Here is a 20,838-nt window from a genome sequence, read left to right on the forward strand (position 1 = left end):
TTTCATTTCCCAATCTAGGTAGATTTCTACGTTTTCCTTACCTTGGAAATGAGGTAGGTCTACCCTAACCTCCCTTGGGCCCTCTTGCTCCCTTTGCCTATTTCTTCTAGGGGGTGGTTGGTAATAGTCATTGATTCTAAGGCTTCCCTCCCCTAGAGACTCATCTTCATTTGAATGAGATGCATGAGTATTATATTTTTTTGAATTTTGTGATTTCTCTTCCTTTCCTCTAGTTAGTTCATTGATTTTAGACTCGTTCTCCAATTTTCTATAGGAAATTAATTGAACATCCTTGGCAAGTTGTTTTGAAAGGGATTTGATGGATTTCACATCACTTTCCATAGACTTTGAAGAATGAGAAGACATGACTAGAGTTTTGTGTCTAGAAATGTTTTACCTTGAGAAAAATGAGGGAAGTTAAAGAAGGTAGTTTTCCAGGTAAGAGAGGTGAGTCACAATGGACTGCTTAAATACCAAGTCTTGCCTTAGCCAAAAACTATCCCTCAATGTCTTCACACAAATCTTTCTCTTGGTAAACCACTTAAAACACAATTAAGTTGGAGAGATCAAATTTTTAATGCAAGAAAACAATGCAAACTATCTAATCAACCAAGCAAAATTAACAAAGCTTAAACAAGACAAAACAATTTGATAAGCGTAGCTAATTAAGGCAAAAAGATGCAATTAAAGCAATTAACAAAAACTAGGCTAGATAGTTCTAAACTAGTCGGCCCTAGGTGAGGCTTCTTGGACACTTGGAGCCCTGAAGACACACTCACCGTTTAATTACGTAATTAAACAAGTAATTAACAAAAGTTAAGTTGCAAAGAAATTAGATGAAACTCCCTTTGTTGATTTTCTATTAGCAACTCCTTTGTTGTCTCCTCTTTGTTGGGCCCTCCAATGTATGTGGTGTATTTAGAAAGTGTTTGTTTTTGCCCCTTGCCTTTGTTCCTCTTGGAATTAGGTAATTAATTCTTCAATCCAGCACCTATTAAACAAACTATACTCCCCTCAAGTCAATTCCCACTCAATCAAGTACCAATTGATAATTAATCCACCACCAAGCTTAGAGGTCAAAGAACTAAAGCAAGAAACAAATTAATTTGAAAAACAGTACCACACAAATGGAATTAAATGTAACAACTAGAAAGAGTTTCAATGAAATATAAGACAAGCAAATAAAAAGGTACTCAAAGAAAGGATGGCACACAAAATGGAACCTATGGAATAGCACTAGATTTGATTTCAAAATCAAAAACAGCACCACTGAAACAAGTTGTTGTGGTCCAGAAAGCGTGATTTTCACAGATTTATGCTGAGCTGGCCTTTTAATCTTTGCTTCTGAAAATTTATATTCAAACAGATCATGATCTCAACAAATTTTTGGCGTTGATTTCACTCCAAACGCATGCACCATTTGTTTTTAATAAATTTTCTAAAATCAGTGCTCAGATTCGCCAGTTGTAGCGTCAGGATTGCACATTATTTTTGTAATATTTATCATTTTTTTTCTATTTGTTTTTTTGAACTGATTTTTTTTTTGTCCTCTTGCTAACACCTCAATCTTGCAAAATCCAGAGGCTCAAAAATTTCTTATGTGTATTTTAATTTTCATAAGCAAAATCAGCCAAAACAGAATGGTGTAAAACAGAGGATTTTGTAAATCTGGAAATAAAAACAGAATGATATACCAAAGGAAACACAATGGAATTAGTGAAAGGAATTTGTGTGGATCTAACACACAAATATGAACTCAAACTAAAAAATAAAAAGCACCAAAGGATCAAAAACACAGCAGATTCAGATCAAGCATTTATACCAAAAACAAGAAACAAATAAGCAAAAAAAAAGTACTACTAGGATTTGATGACATTTTTGGAAGAACATGACTAGACAAAACACATATAGATTCAGAAATTAAAAGACTCAAATGAACACAATATGAACCAATTAAAATTGCAATAAGGACTCAAATACCTAAAATAAAAACAGCAACACAAACTATATGGAATCCTACCAAAAATTGCACAAAGATTGCTCAAGAACAATTAAACAAGATGCATCGATTGAAAATTCCAAACAGCACACCAATTCAAAACGAAAATTAAAACAACAAGACAATATGGAATCAAGATGAAAAACTAGGACATAACAAGAACTCAAAAAGAAAATGACAAAGAGATACTCATCTTTGAAGAACCATAGCTCATGATACCAAATGATGGATTTCCTATGAGCTCTTCTTGGATGTTTGTGGAAGATGGTGCAGAAGCTTAATGGAAGAGATGAACAAGGTCCTCCTAAGAGGTGTGGTAACCTTGAAGGTGCATGAAGAGTGTGGAAATGGGGAGGTTCGGCCAGCCCCTTTGAAGGTGGTGAAATGAAGATTAAAACCTAGAAGCTAGGCAAGGAGTAATGTATGGCACTAAATTGGCAGCATAACAATACTCTATTCAATCTTGAAAATACAAGGTGTAGGCTCCTTCTTTTATAGGCTAAGGAGGACCATAATGCAACCCTAATGCTAATCAAAATGAAATGCAAATTAAAAAATCACATGGAGCACATGGCCGACCATGTGAAGAAACATTCTAGAACGTGAGCAAATCTAGGGTAAATCACATGGAAACAAGTTTATTCTATTTACACTACACTTAATACTAAGCTACCCTTAATGGGCCTTCATGTAGCATATACATGTTGCTTTCTCTCCCATCCGTGGCTTGGCCCAAGGCTCCCATCCGTAGCTTGGTCATGGACCTAGTAAGAGGTCCTAGACGCTCTCCCCCTCCTTCTAGACGCTCCCCCTCTAGACGCTCTTCTCCTTGTGCTAGACGCTCCTCACTTGGCTCTAGACGTTCTAGATTTGGCTCTTGTCTTTCATGGGGTGTTGAGCTTGGCCCTCTTCCATCAGGATCAAGATCGACATTCTTAGTGTTGGTGTGTTGGCCAAGAGAAGTGTGTGTCTTGAGGGGATCAAGGTCACTTTCTTGGTTGTGTTGTAAGTGATCAGTCTTCAAAGAGAAAAGACTTGACCAAGACCTGTACTGAAAATGTCAGAAAAAGCAGAAAATCACATGGTCATCAGATGTGATTTTTCACTAGTCATAAAGACTCTTAAATTTTCAAGATTTTGGAATATATTCCTTTATGACATGTGGTAACTTCCTCTAGAACATGATCAGGCTTTCAACACAGCTTTATTGACTCGGGATTCTTTCATAATTGAGATCTGCAACAGACACAATTTAAAAAAGAATTAAATCCATTTTTTCACAGTGTTGCCAGAGAGAAAACAATCGGTTGTTTCGTGGAAACAATCGGTTGTTTTTCTGTAGCAGTAAAACAGATTTTGATTTATTAAGAAAGTGCAAATAAGATTCGATGTAGATGTAATTGAGCATTTAACAAGAGATGTTTAAGCATGAATTTGAATTTAAAAAAGAAATAAGGATAGAGATAAGGAAGGTTCCTTTATGAAGTTCCTTCAATGAGTCATTTGTTTGTGATCAAGAAGCCTCTTTTGACTATTGAGAACCTTGGACTGGTACATAATATTGATTCAACTTCAATGTTAATCTTTTCCTTCCAAGAACCTAATCAGATGACTCAGTGCCTCATGTTCTTCTAGATTCCCTGCATACACATGAATTCAAACAACAAGGTTTGGTCCCCTTACAAATGTGGGTCCATTTGGTTTATATTTATCATTTGAAACCTCACAACCTTTGGGAATCCATTTCATAAAGCCTCAGGGAACAAAATATTTCCTTATTTTGCAAAATCTAACAGAATGGCCTTTCTTCATGCAATAAAAGCATGTAACAACTGGTTGTTTCGACTTAACAATCGGTTGTTTTACTGGTTGTTTTGAAAAACTCTTTGAAAAATTATCTTGCTTGTTTTGTGGATTAAAACATAATCCAGCGCTTCCAAAAAAACAGCTTTGAGATGTCAAGACATTCTCAAAGTTGGATTTTCCTTTTGAAAGCTTATCCACAATACTAACAAGATAATGCACTTTCTTTTCAAGATTTTCACAATTTTCACAAATGAGAGTGTCACACTTGCAAGAAGATTTTTTGCAATGAATTTCCATATTTTCAAAATCACTTTTTGATTTTTCCAGCTCTTCTTGAAGTGCCTTAACTCTCTTTTCAAGCCAGCTATTAAGCCCTTTTAATCGGTTGTTTGAAAGAACCAATCGATTAGCTTCTTCATGTGTTTCTTGAAAAGCTTCAAGCAATTTACCATAATTTTCAGCATTTAGAGAAGCACATGAACTTACATCACTTGAGCTACACGACTCATCATCTCCTTCTGCAATCAAGTATATGTTTGCCTTTTCTTCTTCACTTGATGATGAGCTTGATGAGGAGACTTCATTCTCATCCCAAGCTTTGTAGGACCTTTTTGACTTTCCCTTCTTTTCTTTGTAGCTTGACTTCTTCTCCTTGCTTTCTTTATTTGGGTAATCTGCCTTTATGTGCCCTTGCTCACCACAACCAAAACAAATATAGTTATTGGAATTAAAATCATTGGATGTTTTGTTTCCATACCTTTCTTTGTTGATGTCTTTGTTGCGGTTCCTTTTCAAGAATTTGCTAAACTTTCTAGATAGCAAACTAAGGTTCTCTTCATCACTTTCGTCACTGGATTCTTGCTTGCTTTTGTGCTTGACAGCTTTTAAAGCAATACTCCTTACATGCTTGTCTTCACTTTCTTGAACATTGAGTCTATTCATCTCCAACTCATGTTCCCTAAGCTTGCCAAACAAATAAGCCATACTCAATGATGTTAGATCTTTTGATTCAGATATATCAATTACCTTAGGTTGCCAAGATCTATCAAGACATTTGAGGATCTTGATGTTTAGCTCTTCTTTTTCAAAGGTTTTCTCAAGGCTCATGAGGTGGTTGATGATGTGAGTGAACCTCTTTTGAACTTCAACAATAGTCTCACCCTTGAGTATTCTGGACATTTCATACTCTTGGATTAGAGTATGCTTTCTAGCTCTTTTCACCTCATTGGTACCTTCATGAGTTACCTCCAAGGTGTCCCACATTTCCTTTGCTGATTTGCATTGAGAGACCCTGAAAAATTCACTCACTCCTAACGCCTATAGTGAGTCATGAAGAGTCACCTTCTAGAAAATTCTAAACTAAAGCCTAAAGATGCTTTACAAAAGAGGTATCTAATATTTCCCTCTAAGAACCTTCCTAAACACTATATATTTAAACATTCTACAAAAGACATTATAAAAAGAGAAAACATTCTTCCACTACTCCCTAATTCTTTAAACTTGCTCCTTGTAAGCCTTTGAGGTAAGCTAATGTCTTCTTGAGCCTCTTCAACTTCGGCCTCTACCTCTTCTTGATCTTGATCTTTGGCCTCTACCTCTTCTTGTTCTTGATCTCCATCATACTCCCCGAGTTGGAGAGAATTTGACAACGAATTCTGGAGACCTACAGAAAAAGGAGTTAGATCATTGATATTAAATGTATGACTACCAAGGTATGTATCAGGCATATCTAACTCATAAGCATTATCATTAATCCTCTTTAGGACTTGGAAAGGTCCATCACCACAAGGCATTAGTTTGGACTTCCTTTGAGTAGAAAAACGATATTTCCTCAAATGAAGCCAAACCCAATCACATTCATCAAATAACAATGCTTTTCTCCTTTTGTTGGCAATTTCAGCATACTTGCCAACCTTCTTCTCAATTCTCAACTTGATGTCTTTATGCAAATTTTTCACAAAAGAAGCCTTTTCATCCCCATCTTTGCACAAGACATCATCAAGTATGGGAATAGGAAGAAGATCAAGAGGTGTTAAGGAATTAAACCCATAAACAACCTCAAAAGGATAATGTGAGGTGGAAGAATTTACTACACGATTATAAGAAAATTCAGCATGTGGTAGTAAATTCTCCCAAACTCTAGGATTCCCGGAAATAAAGCATCAAAACATTTGTCCCAAAGTTCTATTTACCACTTCGGTTTGACCATCGGTTTGTGGGTGACAAGTGGTAGAAAATAAAAGTTTAGTACCAAGCTTACCCTACAAGGTCTTCCAAAAGTGACTCAAGAACTTGGAATCTCTATCGGACACAATAGTTCTAGGAATACCATGTAAACGAACCACTTCTTGAAAGAAGAGGTTTGCAATATGACATGCATCATCCACTTTGTGGCAAGGAATAAAGTGAGCCATCTTTGAAAAACGATCCACTACCACAAAAATGGAATCCTTTCCCTTAGATGTCTTGGGTAATCCTAAGATGAAATCCATAGAAATGTCAACCCAAGGCATGAAGGGATAGGAAGAGGAGTATATAAACCATGGGGATGCAATCTAGATTTAGCTTTTCGGCAAGCTATGCATTTTCACACAAACTATGAACATGTTTATCAATATGAGGCCAAAAGAAATGTTCATGTAACACATCCAAAGTTTTTGCAACCCCAAAATGACCCATTAATCCTCCTTCATGTGCTTCTCTAACAAGAGATAATCTAACGGAGCTTTGGGGAACACAAAGACATTTTCCTTTAAAAAGAAAGCCATCTTGTATAAAAAAATCTTTGTGTCCACCTTTGATACACTCTTGATAGATAATATAAAAATCAAAGTCATCATGATAAAGTTCCTTAAAGTGATCAAAGCCAAGAAATTGAGACCTGGGTGTGTCTTTGTGCGCGACCTGGTCCGTCAGCTAGGGACACCTTCCTTCTGGTAATCTATGAGCACCTGCAAAGAAGTGGACAAATGGGCGCCCTAGCGGCCGTTTGCACTCCGACGCTCAAGTCAGCTAACAAGAAACACCAAAACTCTACACCTCCGTATCGGAGCACCGTGGATGGCACTCTGAAGGTGGTAAAATGAACTGTGTATTGTGTGTTGTTTCTGGTTCTGGAAAACGATCCTTCTCTAGTCCCTTGTGCGTAACCTTAAGGCTCGAGCAAGCAACTAGAGTGTATTCTGGGGAAAATTTGCCAAAAGTCCGATCCCTGCTTCGAACGCTCAAAAACCCTTTTAACGCCACCCTGCATTAAACACATCTTAAAGCGTATTTAAGGCGCTTTAAGGCGCATTTAACACGTTTCCTTAAAACCTTTAATGCGGGCATTTAAAGCGCTTTAAAGCATTTAAAGCGTTAACTGAAAAACATACCTGATGAGGAAACATTTAACGTTTCCTCATTTACTTTCTCTGTTAACTTCTCGTTGACTTACGATCTTTCTCTGACTTGATTACTATCACGCGTGGAGGGACCCGTGGCGCCGTATCCCACTCTTAGGGACATTTCGTCGCGCGAGTTCCCTTTTTCTCGAAGTGCCTCTGGCGCAGGGGGTGACATTCTGGGTGCCAACTCATACTCCCCAGGTTTCAGTCACTTACCCTGGGAGTGTATCTACCTTCCTCTCGCACCACGCCCCTGGTTCGTCCCTGGGCATGACCCTCTCTTGGGTCGTATCTATCCCAGGTAGCACCCTGAGGTGGCGTGGGCTTCACGAGTCGGGTTGCTCCCTACTGGCGCTAGTACCATGGCCTTGAAGCCACCTTTCTCTTCACTTTATTACCGTTTCTGAGCTAGGCGGGCCCGAAGCCTCGTGGTGTCACTCCTTCCATGGTCTTTCCTACCCATGGGTATCGGGGAGTAACACTGCTGGTGGCTTGCTTGGCGACGCCTTGTTCAGGCGACGCCCTTCCTTGGCGACGCCTTATGTAGTCACTCTGTTGACTTCCTTTCTCTGGGGCCCTTCGTGTGGTCCCACCATATGTTCACCTTGGCCCCGACGTTGACTTTGACTTTGGTCAACGCCCGGGGATGGGACGGTACACATAGCGTCTAGAAAGTGCATCGGCCACAACATTATTTTTGCCTTGCTTATGCTTGATCACATAAGGAAATTGCTCAAGGAATTCCACCCACTTAGCATGCCTCTTGTTAAGTTTGTTTTGGCTTTTCAAATATTTAAGAGATTCATGATCACTATGAATCACAAACTCTTTAGGAAAAAGATAATGTTGCCAAGTGAACAAAGCTCTAACAAGTGCATACAATTCCTTATCATAAGTGGAATAGTTGAGATGACTTCCTTTCAATTTTTCACTAAAATAAGCTATGGGGTGGCCCTCTTGAAGGAGAACAACCCCAATGCCTATACTTGAAGCATCACATTCAATCTCAAATGTTTTAGCAAAATTAGGAAGGGCTAAGATGGGGGCATTAGTCAATTTTTCTTATAAAACATCAAAAGCTTTTTGTTGTGCTTCTCCCCACTTAAAAACCACATCCTTTTTTACTATATCATTGAGAGCTGCAGCTATGGTACCGAAGTTGGGTACAAATCTTCTATAAAAAGAAGCAAGACCATGGAAACTTCGGACATCATTCACATTGGTAGGTGTTGGCCAATTTTGAATGGCCACTACCTTAGATTGATCTACATGCACCCCTTGTTTACTCACAACAAACCCTAGGAATTCTATATGATCAAGTGCAAACATACATTTAACAAGGTTAGCATACAAATGTTCTTTCCTAAGGGTTTCCAAGACTTGTCTAACATGCATCCTTTGGTCACACAAAGACAAGCTATAAATGAGGATATCATCAAAATAAACAACAACAAACTTGCCAATGAATGGTCTTAAAACATGATGCATGAGGCGCATGAAAGTACTTGGAGCATTAGTTAAGCCAAATGGCATAACCAACCACTCATACAAACCAAAGTTGGTCTTAAAGGCCGTCTTCCATTCATCACCCGGTTTTATACGGATTTGATTGTAGCCGCTTTTAAGATCAATCTTTGTAAAAATTTTGGAACCATGCAATTCATCCAACAAATCATCAAGCGTAGGTATGGGATGCCTATACTTAATTGTAATGTTATTTATAGCCCTACAATCCGAACACATCCTCCATGTGCCATCTTTCTTAGGGACAAGGATAATAGGCATAGCACAAGGGCTCATGCTATCTTGAACCCAACCTTTAACAATTAAATCCTCAATTTGTTGGCGAATTTCCCTAGTCTCACTTGGATTTGTCCTATAAGCCGGACGATTGGGTAAAGAAGATCTCGGAATTAAATCAATTTGGTGCTCAATCCCTATCAAAGGTGGAAGTCCTTTTAGAGGATCTTGAAACACATCATGAAACTCCTTTACCAAATTATCCAAACAATGAGGACTATCTACAAGTGGTTCTAACATAAGAGGTCTAGGAATAGCTAAGAAGATAGGATTGTGAGCCACTATATCCCTTTGGACCTCATGCTTAGAAACAAGAAGCGTAGGCTTAGAACTCTTTTCTTTTTCACTCTCCCTCTTTTTCTTCATAAGAATTTGGTCCTCATGGACTTCTCTTGGAGAGAGAGATTTCAAAATGACCTTGTGACCATGGAAATCAAAAGAGTTATTGGTAAAGCCATCATGAAAAACTTTTCTATCATATTGCCAAGGCCTTCCTAAAAGAACATGTGTTGCTTCCATGGGTACAACATCACATAAAACCTCATCCTTGTATTTTCCAATAGAGAAATTAATGAGGACTTGCTTATTCACAATGATTTCGCCTACTTCACTAAGCCATTGCAATTTGTAGGGCTTTGTATGAGAGATAGTAGGCAATCCAAGCTTATCTACTACTCTTGTACTAGCCACATTAGCACAACTACCACCATCCACTATTAAAGAACAAATGTTGTTTTGAATAAGACATCTTATATGAAAAATATTTTCCCTTTGACTTTCATCAAAAGGTTGTAAAACTTGTCCAAGAAGTCTTCTCACAACCAACAAATCTCCTTCAAGTGGACTCTCACTTTCATGCTCACTAGATGATCTAGAATGTGAAGAATGCTTAGGTGAATCCGAATCATGCTCACTAATTATAATGCCATTATGCACAAACATATTCCTCTTAGAAGGACAATTAGCCGCAATGTGACCATAACCCATACACTTAAAGCATTTCTTACTAGACAATTTAATTGGAGATTTAGGGGTGGAAGTCGAAGGCCTAGATTCCTTAGGTTTGAAAGAAGACTCTTTAGAAGGAGTTTTGGAAAAAGATTTTCTATTTTTCCAAGAGTTGTTGTAGTAACCATCATTGGGAGAATTTTTAAAAGCATTTCTTTTAGCAATTTGGCCCTCAACCTTCATTGCAAGATGAACCAAAGATCCTAAAGATGAATACTCTTGAAGCTCAACAACATCTTGAATATCCCTCCTTAGACCACTTACAAACCTAGCTATCAAGGCTTCCTCACTCTTTCTCAAATCAACCTTAAGCAAAAGCGTTTCCAATTCTTTGAAATATGCATCCACACTTAGTGTGCCTTGTTGAAACTGTTGGAGCTTCAACATGAGGTCTTTCCTAAAGTGTGGTGGTACAAACCTAAAGCGCATACACTCAACCAAATTGTTCCAAGAGACCACGGGAGGTCTCTTGTTGTAGCAAATGTCCGTTCCATAGCTATGCCACCATTTCATGGCATAATCAACAAATTCTAGGGTAGCTATCTTCACCTTCTGGTCCTCTAAATTTGTTCACATTTAGCCTCCCAATCTAGGTATACATTTGGATCACTATCCCCATTAAAACTAGGAATTTTGACAAAAGGAACTTGAGACTTGGACTCTTGATGAGGTCTTTGGTCACTGTGATGGTTTCTTTCATTGGAATGAGGATGATGCCTCCTTCGTCTATGATCATCCCTAGAACTGTGAGCAGATGCAGAACCTTTTGAAGAATTTCTAGGAGAAGGTTGCCTCTCATGCAAAGAATGGACAACTCCTTCTTGTTACAATTCAATCTTAGCCAACCGTGCTTCTAATCTTTGCAATTCTTCATCCTTTTGAGCAAGAGCCTTCCTTGTTTCTTTCAATTCATTAAGAACATAAGCTCTATGAGTAGAGCGTGGCTTTGAAGATTCCTCACTTGAATATGTAGCCATTAGAAAAGAAAACAGCAAACACAAGAACAAACAATGTTAAGAAAACAAAGTTAGCAACAATTAGAACAAAAATGCCGAAGTGAAGTGTCACTCAAAGCACTCCAAAGAAAGAATACTCCCCTTTACCAATCTGATCTTAAGGCCTTTAGTAACCTCAAATGAAAGATGTCAAAGAAAAACACACAATCTCAAAGCTAATCACCACCAAAACCAAAGAATCAATGAAGGACAAACAAGAAAAGGTATAAACAATAAAAGGCTATAACAAAAGGAATACAAGATGTAAGACAAACTCAAAGATTAGAGAATAAAAGACAAGCAAGAAAATAAGGTACTCAATGAAAAAGAAGGCACACAAAAGAGACCTAAAGAAAAGCACTAGAGTAGATGAAGAAAACAAAAACAGAACTACTGGAAAATATTTTTGTGCAAACTGTGCTTGATGTTTACCGATTTATCTGGAATGATATAAAGCGAACTGGATAATGAAATTGTAACCACAGAAAATTTAAGATATTAGCTCAACAATGGCACTGGAATTACTCAAAAACAGTAAGCCAATTAATTGTGATAAATTTTCTAAAAATCACTACCAGATTACTGTATTTTTTTTGGCAAAATTACACACTGTTTGCATTTTATTTATCATTTTTTTTGTACTTTGAATTTTGAAGTACTTCTTTTTTCTACTTTTTTATAACACTTTGACGAACACAAATCCGGAATGTCAGAAATTTCCAGTAAGTAAATCAATTGCAATAAGGTGAAACAGTTATCACATGTTCTGGAAAACAGAGGAATCCTAATAGGAATGAAAAACAGAATTAAGAACTAGCAAAGACATAATAGAAAAGATGTATAAGAACTTGTATAGATCTAAAATACAAGTATGAACTCAAAACTAAAAAGAAAATGCATCAAAGGAACAAGAAACAAACTCAGAAAACTGCATTACACAAAATCAAGAAACAAAAATGACAACAAAAGGACTACAAAGAATTGATAACATTCTTAGAAAAACATGACTATGACAAAACTTATAAGGATTCAAAAATTAAAATGACACAAACAAAATGTAATAGCAAAAGGAAAACAGCAAGAAAACTCAAAAATAACCTAAAACAGAAAGGAAACAACAAGAATTGAAAGTTCTTGAATTAAAGAGCCTACAAACAACTCAAAACACAAACAAGAAGAAACCTAAACTCATGATACCACATGATATGATTCCAATAGCAAGATATAGATGATTCTTTGATATTTTATGGAATCAACTTGGGCTGGAATATGATTAGGCACTTTTATAGAATTGGATCAATGTTCTATCATTCAAGAACTCACCAAAACTTAAGTAACCAAGCCAAAACTCATATGGAAGTTCATTTCTTGCTAATTGAACCGATTGGAATGCTTAAGAATGCAAATGAACCGATTAAAATGCTTCACAATTGAAATGCACCGAAAAAAAACAAGGAAGAAGGAAGATGAACTGATTAAACTCAGCAAAGAAGAAGATGAACCGAACAAAACATGAAATAAAGCAAAAGCACCGAATAGAAATGCAAGAAAGGAACCTAAGACATGTTTAAGAGTTCATGTGAGCACGGAAATGGAAGAAATAGATGGAAAAGAGAGAAGACTTATGTGGTTGAAGAACTTGGTTGATGAACACGCCACTTGAAGTGTGAATGCTCCAAGATAAGTGTGAATTGCCACCACTTGAGGAACCAAGGCACTCAAGATGAGACTAGGAAGAGGAGAAAGCAAGTTCTCACTACACTCAATCACCAATTTGGGAGAGTTTCATTACTTCAAAAATCAATTCTATTATTTGAAGGACCTAAGCCCTCCTTTTATAGAAGCAAGGGCCGGTCATAAGGCTACAAAGCTTGTACTACAAGCTAACCAAAGATCCCCTTTCACTCACTCCTAACGCCTATAGTGAGTCATGAAGAGTCACCTTCTAGAAAATTCTAAACTAAAGCCTAAAGATACTTTACAAAAGAGGTATCTAATATTTCCCTCCAAGCACCTTCCTAAACACTATATATTTAAACATTCTACAAAAGACACTATAAAAAGAGAAAACATTCTTCCACTACTGCCTAATTCTTTAAACTTGCTCCTTGTAAGCCTTTGAGGTAAGCTAATGTCTTCTTGAGCCTCTTCAACTTCGGCCTCTACCTCTTCTTGATCTTAATCTTCGGCCTCTACCTCTTCTTGTTCTTGATGTCCATCACGCATTGATGAAAATCAAATAAAGGAGGCTTTTATTAATGGAGGAAGAGGACATCCACCCTCACATTTGAAGTTCTTCCTTCTAGTCTTCTCAAAATTAAAAGAAGAAATAAAATAAAGATGAGGCCCAAGCCCAAAGCCCAAGCCCAAGCCCAAGAAGGCCAAAGCCCAAAGAGCCCAAGTCCATCCCACGAGGGGCAAGGCCAAGCTTTGAAATACTCTTGTATAGTTTTAGGAGGTTTGGTTATTAAATAAAGGTGTGTGAAAATGTAAAATAAAGTCACATTGTTCATGTGACTTAGGAGAGTGGTGTAGGTGTAGTTTTTGGGAGGTGTCATAGTAGAAAAAGGTCACACCTCCCATGTGACTTGTTTTTGGTGGGAATTTCAAATGAGTTTATTTGAAATTTCCCACCTATTTTTCAGCACCTTAGGCTATAAATAGAGGTGCTTCCTTTGTAAAATTCAGATTTGAATTTTATCTAAAGAAACTATACTCAAAATTGGAGTGAGCAATTGGAGAGCTTTGAGCTTCTTCTCTAGTCTTATCTTGAAGGACCATGGTTTCCTCAAGTGGCGGCTTCCACACTCATCTAGGAGCATCCATTCTTCTAGTGGCGTGATCATCCAACCATTCCTCCATCTTCATGAGCATTCTCTTCTCCTTCCTTTCTTCTTCTTCAATTTGTTCATGTAGCTTTGAGTTTTTGAGTTGTTTTGTTTCGGTTCCTTTAAATTTCCAGCACCTATTTTCTGTTTGCTTCTTAATTCTGTTCGGTACTTTTGTTTTTAAGTTCAATTCTGTTCGGTTTCTTCTTTTCCTTCTCCTTTGTTGATTCAATTTGACAATATTTGGTTCATCCAAATGAGTTTGGGATTTGGTACTTGTTATTGGTGAGTTCTTGATTTTAGAACCATGATCCAACTTCTAAGAAAGTGCCTCTATATTTTCCAGCTCAAGGTGATTCCTCAAAGTGTCAAGAATCTTGTTCTATGTGGCTATTGGAATCACATCATGTGGTATCATGAGTCTTAGGTTCTTCTTGTTTAATTGTTGAGTTGTGTGCACTTTATTTCAAGAGCTCTTTTTAATTTCTTGCAATTTAAGTTTCTGTTTTAGAATTTTAATTGAGTATTCTTGCTGTTTTTCTTTTGCTCCAAGTGTTTGTGGAAAGGTTTATGGCACTCATAATTCTTATGAGTATGGTTGCTCTTTTGGAATGGCATTATCCTTCCTAGAGTTTACCTTAAGCTTCCTTTCACTTGTTACAATTTGTGATGTGTCTTTTAATTTTTGAATCATGTCAAGTTTTGTCTTAGTCATGTTATTCCATATATGTCATTACTTCTAGTAGTACTTTTATTGTTTTGATTGTTTCTTGCTTTGGTGTCATATAATTTTCTGAATTGATGTTGATCCTTTGTGCATTTTCTTTTTAGAATTGAGTTCATACTTGTATTCTAGACCTATATATAGGTCTAGTATCTGGCGAACTATTTCTTTCAACCTTGGCGCTTTCACTCGAGAGGGGAGGTGTTCTCTACGAACCTACCTTTCTGCTCGCGAGGCTTCTAACGCAAGGAAAACAAGTTCTAAACTGAATTGTACATAACTCGAGAAAATATTTCAATCGCAACTTATCTGGTGACCTCATTAAAAAACCATTGTAAGGGAAAAAGAGCGTCCCCTAATACCATGTACAATATTCCTTCTTAACTGAAGTAAAACTTGAAGTCAGCTATATTCCATGTGCAAGGAACCGAGCCCTGCTTCAACGCCTTAAGCCTGCACGCTTCGTCTCGAGGGTCTCTATTGTTCTGGGAGAATCGGTCCACACGGGAGGGACCGGACGTGAAACTAGCGGGGCTGCCTCCCTTGGTACCTGGGGTTTCTCTCCAGACCCTTGGCATACTCTGCTTCCCCTGTGTGTAAGGCCTTGAAACTGATCCTGTTTCTGTTCGAGGGTCGGACCGATCCCTAGTCGATCATCACTAGGTACCCCGGTTCTGGACTCTACGGTCTTCTCAACCGAGGTTTGCGTCGTTTGGCTGGGAATGTTGCTAAGGTTGGAGTCTTTCTCTCCAATCTCTCCTTTCCCGAGGTTGCCAAACGGATCAGATTTGGTCCTGCGGGTGATTCCTACTATGGTCCTGTCAGGTTTGGCGTGACTGACCCTGGGTGGAGGGACCCCTTCAGTGTACGGTGGTCCGTTGGTGACCATAGATACCCCTCGCCTTATTTTGAGGCTATTCTCGTAGCATTTCTTGGCCTCGTTCTGATCTGATTTGATGGTAATCACCTTTCCTGTCAGGTCTGGTAGCTTCATCTTCATGTGCCTTGTTGATGGTACCACCCCTAACCTATTCAGCGTTGGTCTACCCAACAACATATTATAAGCAGAGAAGGCATTGACGACAAGGTACCTGATGCTATCTGTTCGTGACGTGGTGCCATCTGGGAAGGTGGTCCTCAACTCCAAGTATCCCCGCACCTCTACCTGGTCTCCTGCGAAACCGTAGAGAGAACCGCCATAGGGCCTTAGCATGTCGGGGGATAGTTGCAATTTGTTGAAAGTCGTCCAGAACATTACGTCTGCCGAGCTTCCCTGATCTACCAGCACACAGTGCACCTTCCTTCCTGCGGTTACCACTAAGATTACCACTGGATCTTTGTCATAAGGATCAACGTCCTCCAGGTCGGCCTTGGTAAAGACCAGGTCAACGTCGAAGGCATCGTTGGTCCTTTGTGCTTCCACCGACATCCTTGTTCGCGCATATCTCCTTCGCTGAGAGGCGGTACAACCTCCTCCCGAGAACCCTCCTGCGATGGTGTAGACCTCACCGTGTATGGGGACTTCGTGCCCCGGGCCACCCCCTGTCGCCGTCGTGTCCTCGGTCCCCTGTTTTTCTTGTAAATAATCCCTTAGGAAACAGTTCTTCACCAACTCGTATAGCTAGTGTCCCAACGCTAAGCAATTGCGTATGGGATGGCCGAATGCTTGGTGGAACTCGTACCAAGTGTTCTTGTTGGGCCCGAGCCTCTTTTCGGTCTTAGGAGGTACCTTCAACCTCTCAGCTACATTTCGGATAGAGATTAGGTCCTTCAATTCTACCATGAAGTTGTGCCTTGGTGGCACGTTATCCCTCTCGCGCCCCCTTGCATTTGGCTTTCTTGGCCGATAGGGTTGCTGCTTCACGGGGGTCTTCATCTCTGTCGTTGCCTCGTGCACCCTTAGGGTTTGAGGACAACCTGTCGCACACGGCCGCGTGGGGACCACGCATGTGCGCTTTTCACTAACTTTTTTCCTCCGCCGCAATATGTGCCACCGTGTGACGCATTATCTCGGCGAAGGTCTTGGGGTGGTTTCGGATGAGTGACTCGCTGAAGGGTCCCGGCATGATGCCCTTCCAAATCGCGTGTACCATCATTTTTTCGTCTGTGAGGTTCAACCTCACCACTTGCGCTCCAAAACGGTGGAGGAACTCCTTCAAAGACTCTCCTTGATATTGTCTCACATTAAAGAGGTCATAGGAGATTGACGGGGGGCTCGATTTGCGATGTATTGCGCCCTGAACAGCTTTGTGAGTTGCGGGAACGACGTCACATGGCCATCAGAGAGGCTGATGAACCAGTCCATCGTTGTTCCCACCAAAGTGCTCATGAACAGCTTGCATCGCACCGCATCGGAGCCCCCAACCAACATCATCTGTATATGGAAGGCCGTAAGGTGGGCCTCCGGGTCTTCCATCCCGGTGAAGGTCACCTTGGGCCCTACGAGCGTGGCTGGTATCGCCGCATCCACGATCTCTTGTGAGAACGGTGTTGGGAACTCTCTGGGTGGTGTCGTAGGCTCCTGATCTGCACCCTCACGCTCAGTCACGTGGGTTTGCAGGTCTCTGCGCAGTTCCTCGTTTGAATGGTGTAGTTCTTCGCTCGTAGCTTGCGACGCTACAAGTTCAGCTTGGATGCATTTTTGGTTTCTCTTGACGCGACCATCTCTTCCTGAAGGGCTCGCATCATCTCCATAACCTGCTGCAGGGTGAGGGCCTCACCCATGTTTGGTGCAACAGGTCCTTGCCTCGTACTTCTCATCTCTTGGATCTTCCTGGTCCTTGCTGGTGGGACAGTGTTTTGTATCGTGCCCCACGGTGGGCGCCAAATGTTCCTGCCGATTGACTCGAAACGCCTTTGTGCGCCTACGTCACTCCCACGTCCAAAATCCTTGCGTTCACACATGCCTTTCCTGCGATGACCACCTGAAAACACAAAGACAAAGGGCGTCGTAGAGGTCGTTTGCACTCCGTCGCTCAAGTCAGTACTAGGGCTAGGAAACACCGAAACTGTATAATCTTGCTACTGTGTGTGTTTAGCGGCGCAAAAGAATTCTCCCTTGTCCAGTTTGTTACCTTGTAATTTATAGACTGAAACTAGGGTTTCCTCTTTACCCGAAATGGGCTTTTTCTGATGGGGCGGGCCCAGCACTGTTGTTACCTTACTCTTAGGATAACCTAGTGCGTGGGGTCCCTAACTGGAGTGCAACCTTTGGCGGGTGATCACCTGGGTGCCTCCTCGTGCACTTGATCTATAGGGTCACCCGCCTCTGGGAGTGGCCTAGCTGTTCACATGCCATGCATGCAGCTCACCCGTGGAACGCGACCCTCACGAGTCATATCTTTCCAATGGCTCTACCCTTCGTGTTATGCCTGAACGCGTCATCCACTCTACACGCATGGACCCTCGTGATCTAGGCTTCTCCCTTACTGATAACTGGTGTTTGGTCTGGGATCCACCTCTCGTGGCCCAACTCTACTATTTGGGTTTCCGATGTCCGATCTCTCCACACTGCTTGGTGGCATGTCGGTACATCCTCAGGACCGATGTCTGACCACCCTCGACTCCTTGGCGCACGTGCTTTGCGAGATACTGTCCCACGCTGCTCGTGGGGCCCGGCTACGTGGCACCAACATTACTAGTGGTCAGTCAACGCCTAGGGATTGGTCGGTACAACGACTTTGAACAAAAAGATGCCATATCTCTTCATCAATATGCTTGTACTTTAAACAAGGATTTTCTCCTTCAAGCTTGCCAAAAATATATTTTTTCGTCAGTGTTGACTTAAACTAACGAAATTTAAGTCTGATATTGAATATAATCTTTGATCAAAGAGGTTCCACATTAGGAATTTTAAAATTTTCCTGCAAAATAATATCATCAAATTAAAATTAATCAATGAATATTAAAAAGCATTATATGATAACAATAATAATATAAAGCTTACCTGAACATCCTCCCAGAGCATATTCCGATCGACCTCTGACACATCATCTCTTGAATTAATCAAAATGGAGAGCCTCTCACGAGAAAAAACTCCAAGATAGCAATTAAACGTCTCAACATTCGGACCAGAAGCCACTCCAGTGTTGACGTCAATGTCAAGACGTGTCTTCTCACCAGCAGCACGTCTTAATGAGAGACGCTTCAATCTAGTAGGTCCTTTGTTGCCTCGTCCGGATCGAGGTCGGATTGGAGTCTGATTGTCATCCATATCTTTGTTAAAATATTAGGTAACAAACATTAGTTAGTTAATCTACATCGAAAGAAAATCATATATAAAACAAATACATAAAATTCTAAATGCGTATTATAAAAAATATTTCTAAATTTATTACCATAGTGGGTTGAATGTTCATATTTAAATTCCTTCATTGTGGTCTTGACGGGTTGCGTGTACATCATCAACTACATCGTCATCTTTATTAATTATCATTGGTGTGAATGAACGCGGGTCACCATTTTCAATATCATCTATGGCCTCCCCTGGTTTTTTCCGTGTAAAATGACATACCAATGTTCTGACGTAGGATCTTTGACGTAAACAAATGTGCTTGCAAGACTTCTGATCGAGATTTGCTTACAATATTCACACCACATAAACATTTACTTGTAGAACGCCTGTGCCATGAATTAGCTGGAAGACCTATTGGATTTGCTTTTGACATGTACTCTAAACAAAATTCAATACTTTCTTCAGTTATGTACTGATCCTGCCTGTTGACCGGAACGCTGGAAACTGCCTCGTCAAAGGATCGACGTGCGCACCGCTCACACCTATGTTCCTCTTCGAGATCCGCCTCAAGAACCTGTAAAGAAACAGAGCGGCGCCGCTGCGGCCGATCGCACTCCAACGCCCAAGTCAGTGACCGAATCACCAAATACTAAGAGAACAAGAACCGTGCAAATCCTCTCTCACAGTCAGCTCTATAACTCGCAAGCGTAAAGAGTATAATCTGAACGTGCGTACCTCAGAAAGTTTGTTGAGAACTCTTATATACCTGGTTGTTTTCTCTCTCCTGGCAGTTACAGACCTGGACACATGGCTCGCATCCAGTCGTACACGTGCCATCATCTGGAGCCTCCTTGACTTGGCGCTGCTTCTACTCTCATTTTGGCTAAGTTACTTATGCATGGTACTGCCCAGTGCATAGCTAACTTGGGAGTGCGATCTCTACTGGAATTGGCGAGCTAGGGTGTCCTCATACACCTTCCCTGTGGTCTCGCCGGCCGCCTTCATAATTTGCTTCTCCTTCATCTTCGGCGATGTGCTTTCTCTGGCGATCTCCAACCGCTTGGTCGCCTGAGTTCACATCTGGCGACTTCATCTTTAACCCGGTGATCGCCTATTCTGATATGCTGGAGATCGGAACACGCCAACTTAATAACTGGCGGCTTCACGAGCCCCCCGACTTCCTTCCCTTCTGCCAGCCTGGCGCCTTGCCAGCACGCCTATACTATAGCAGGATGCCACGTCATCACTCCCGACTACCAGGGCGGTACACAAGCCCCCCAGTCTTAAGCGAAGACTTGTCTAGCGAAAAGACTGAAAGAGTCACGTCAACACCGGTCTACGTGGCACTGACGCAGAATTCCAAACGGTTGTACCTTCTGCTTTTCTGACGCTCCACCAAACCCCTCGCCCATCGCTCGACACGTGGCTTCATCAACGGCTCTCTTCAGTTGCCGTTTGCGCTTCCTAAACCCATTTCGAAAAAACCCTTAAACCCGTTTTCACTCAACACTGTTCCATCACTTTCCCTCGCATTCACGAACGCTCTAACTTTCTTCTGCGGAAAACTCTCAGCGCTCTCCAGCATTCTGAATCACCATCAACCTTCATCGTCTTCCTGATCATCAAAAGGTACCTACTTTCCTTCTTCTGCTGGTTTTCCTTGCATTTTAACCGATTCGCATCATCCTGTAACTGCCTGGTGCATACGCTGTGGGTTGCTTTTCCATTTCTCCTTCTGCGTAACTTAGGGCTTCGTCAATCGTCGCAACGAACCTACATTCGTTCGTTTTTCACCTTCCTTCTATGATCGAGTCAGCCTCTGTAACCCCTGATCATTTTTCCTTTTCTTCTTCCTTTGCAGCTGCAACCATGACTCGCACAAAGATCACCCCGAATCCTCCTCCTTCATCACGAAACCCCCCTTCACAGGCACACGACCCACCACGAGTTCGTGGTGCTTCATCTTCGCAGGCTGAAAGGCCTGCGTCTTCCCGCCCTAACCTGGCCCAGGCGACTCCACCTATCGCCGGAGGAGCCCCTGTTCCCTTGCCAGACTTC

At 40.7% G+C, this 20,838-nt stretch overlaps 1 protein-coding gene across 1 annotated transcript in view; it reads right to left on the reverse strand.

The window, feature by feature from the left end:
- Positions 1-18,759, reverse strand: part of LOC150027548 (uncharacterized) — a 103,517-nt gene extending 84,758 nt beyond the window's left edge. The window contains exon 1 of the mRNA XM_090302912.1: positions 18,493-18,759. Within this exon, the coding sequence (XP_090159038.1) occupies positions 18,493-18,759 (267 nt within the window). The remainder of the gene's footprint in view (positions 1-18,492) is intronic.
- Positions 18,760-20,838: the final 2,079 nt, after the last annotated feature.

The sequence above is a fragment of the Phaseolus vulgaris genome, chromosome 5 (genome assembly GCF_051622355.1).
Source record: "Phaseolus vulgaris cultivar YP4 chromosome 5, ASM5162235v1, whole genome shotgun sequence".
Taxonomy (NCBI): Eukaryota; Viridiplantae; Streptophyta; class Magnoliopsida; order Fabales; family Fabaceae; genus Phaseolus; species Phaseolus vulgaris.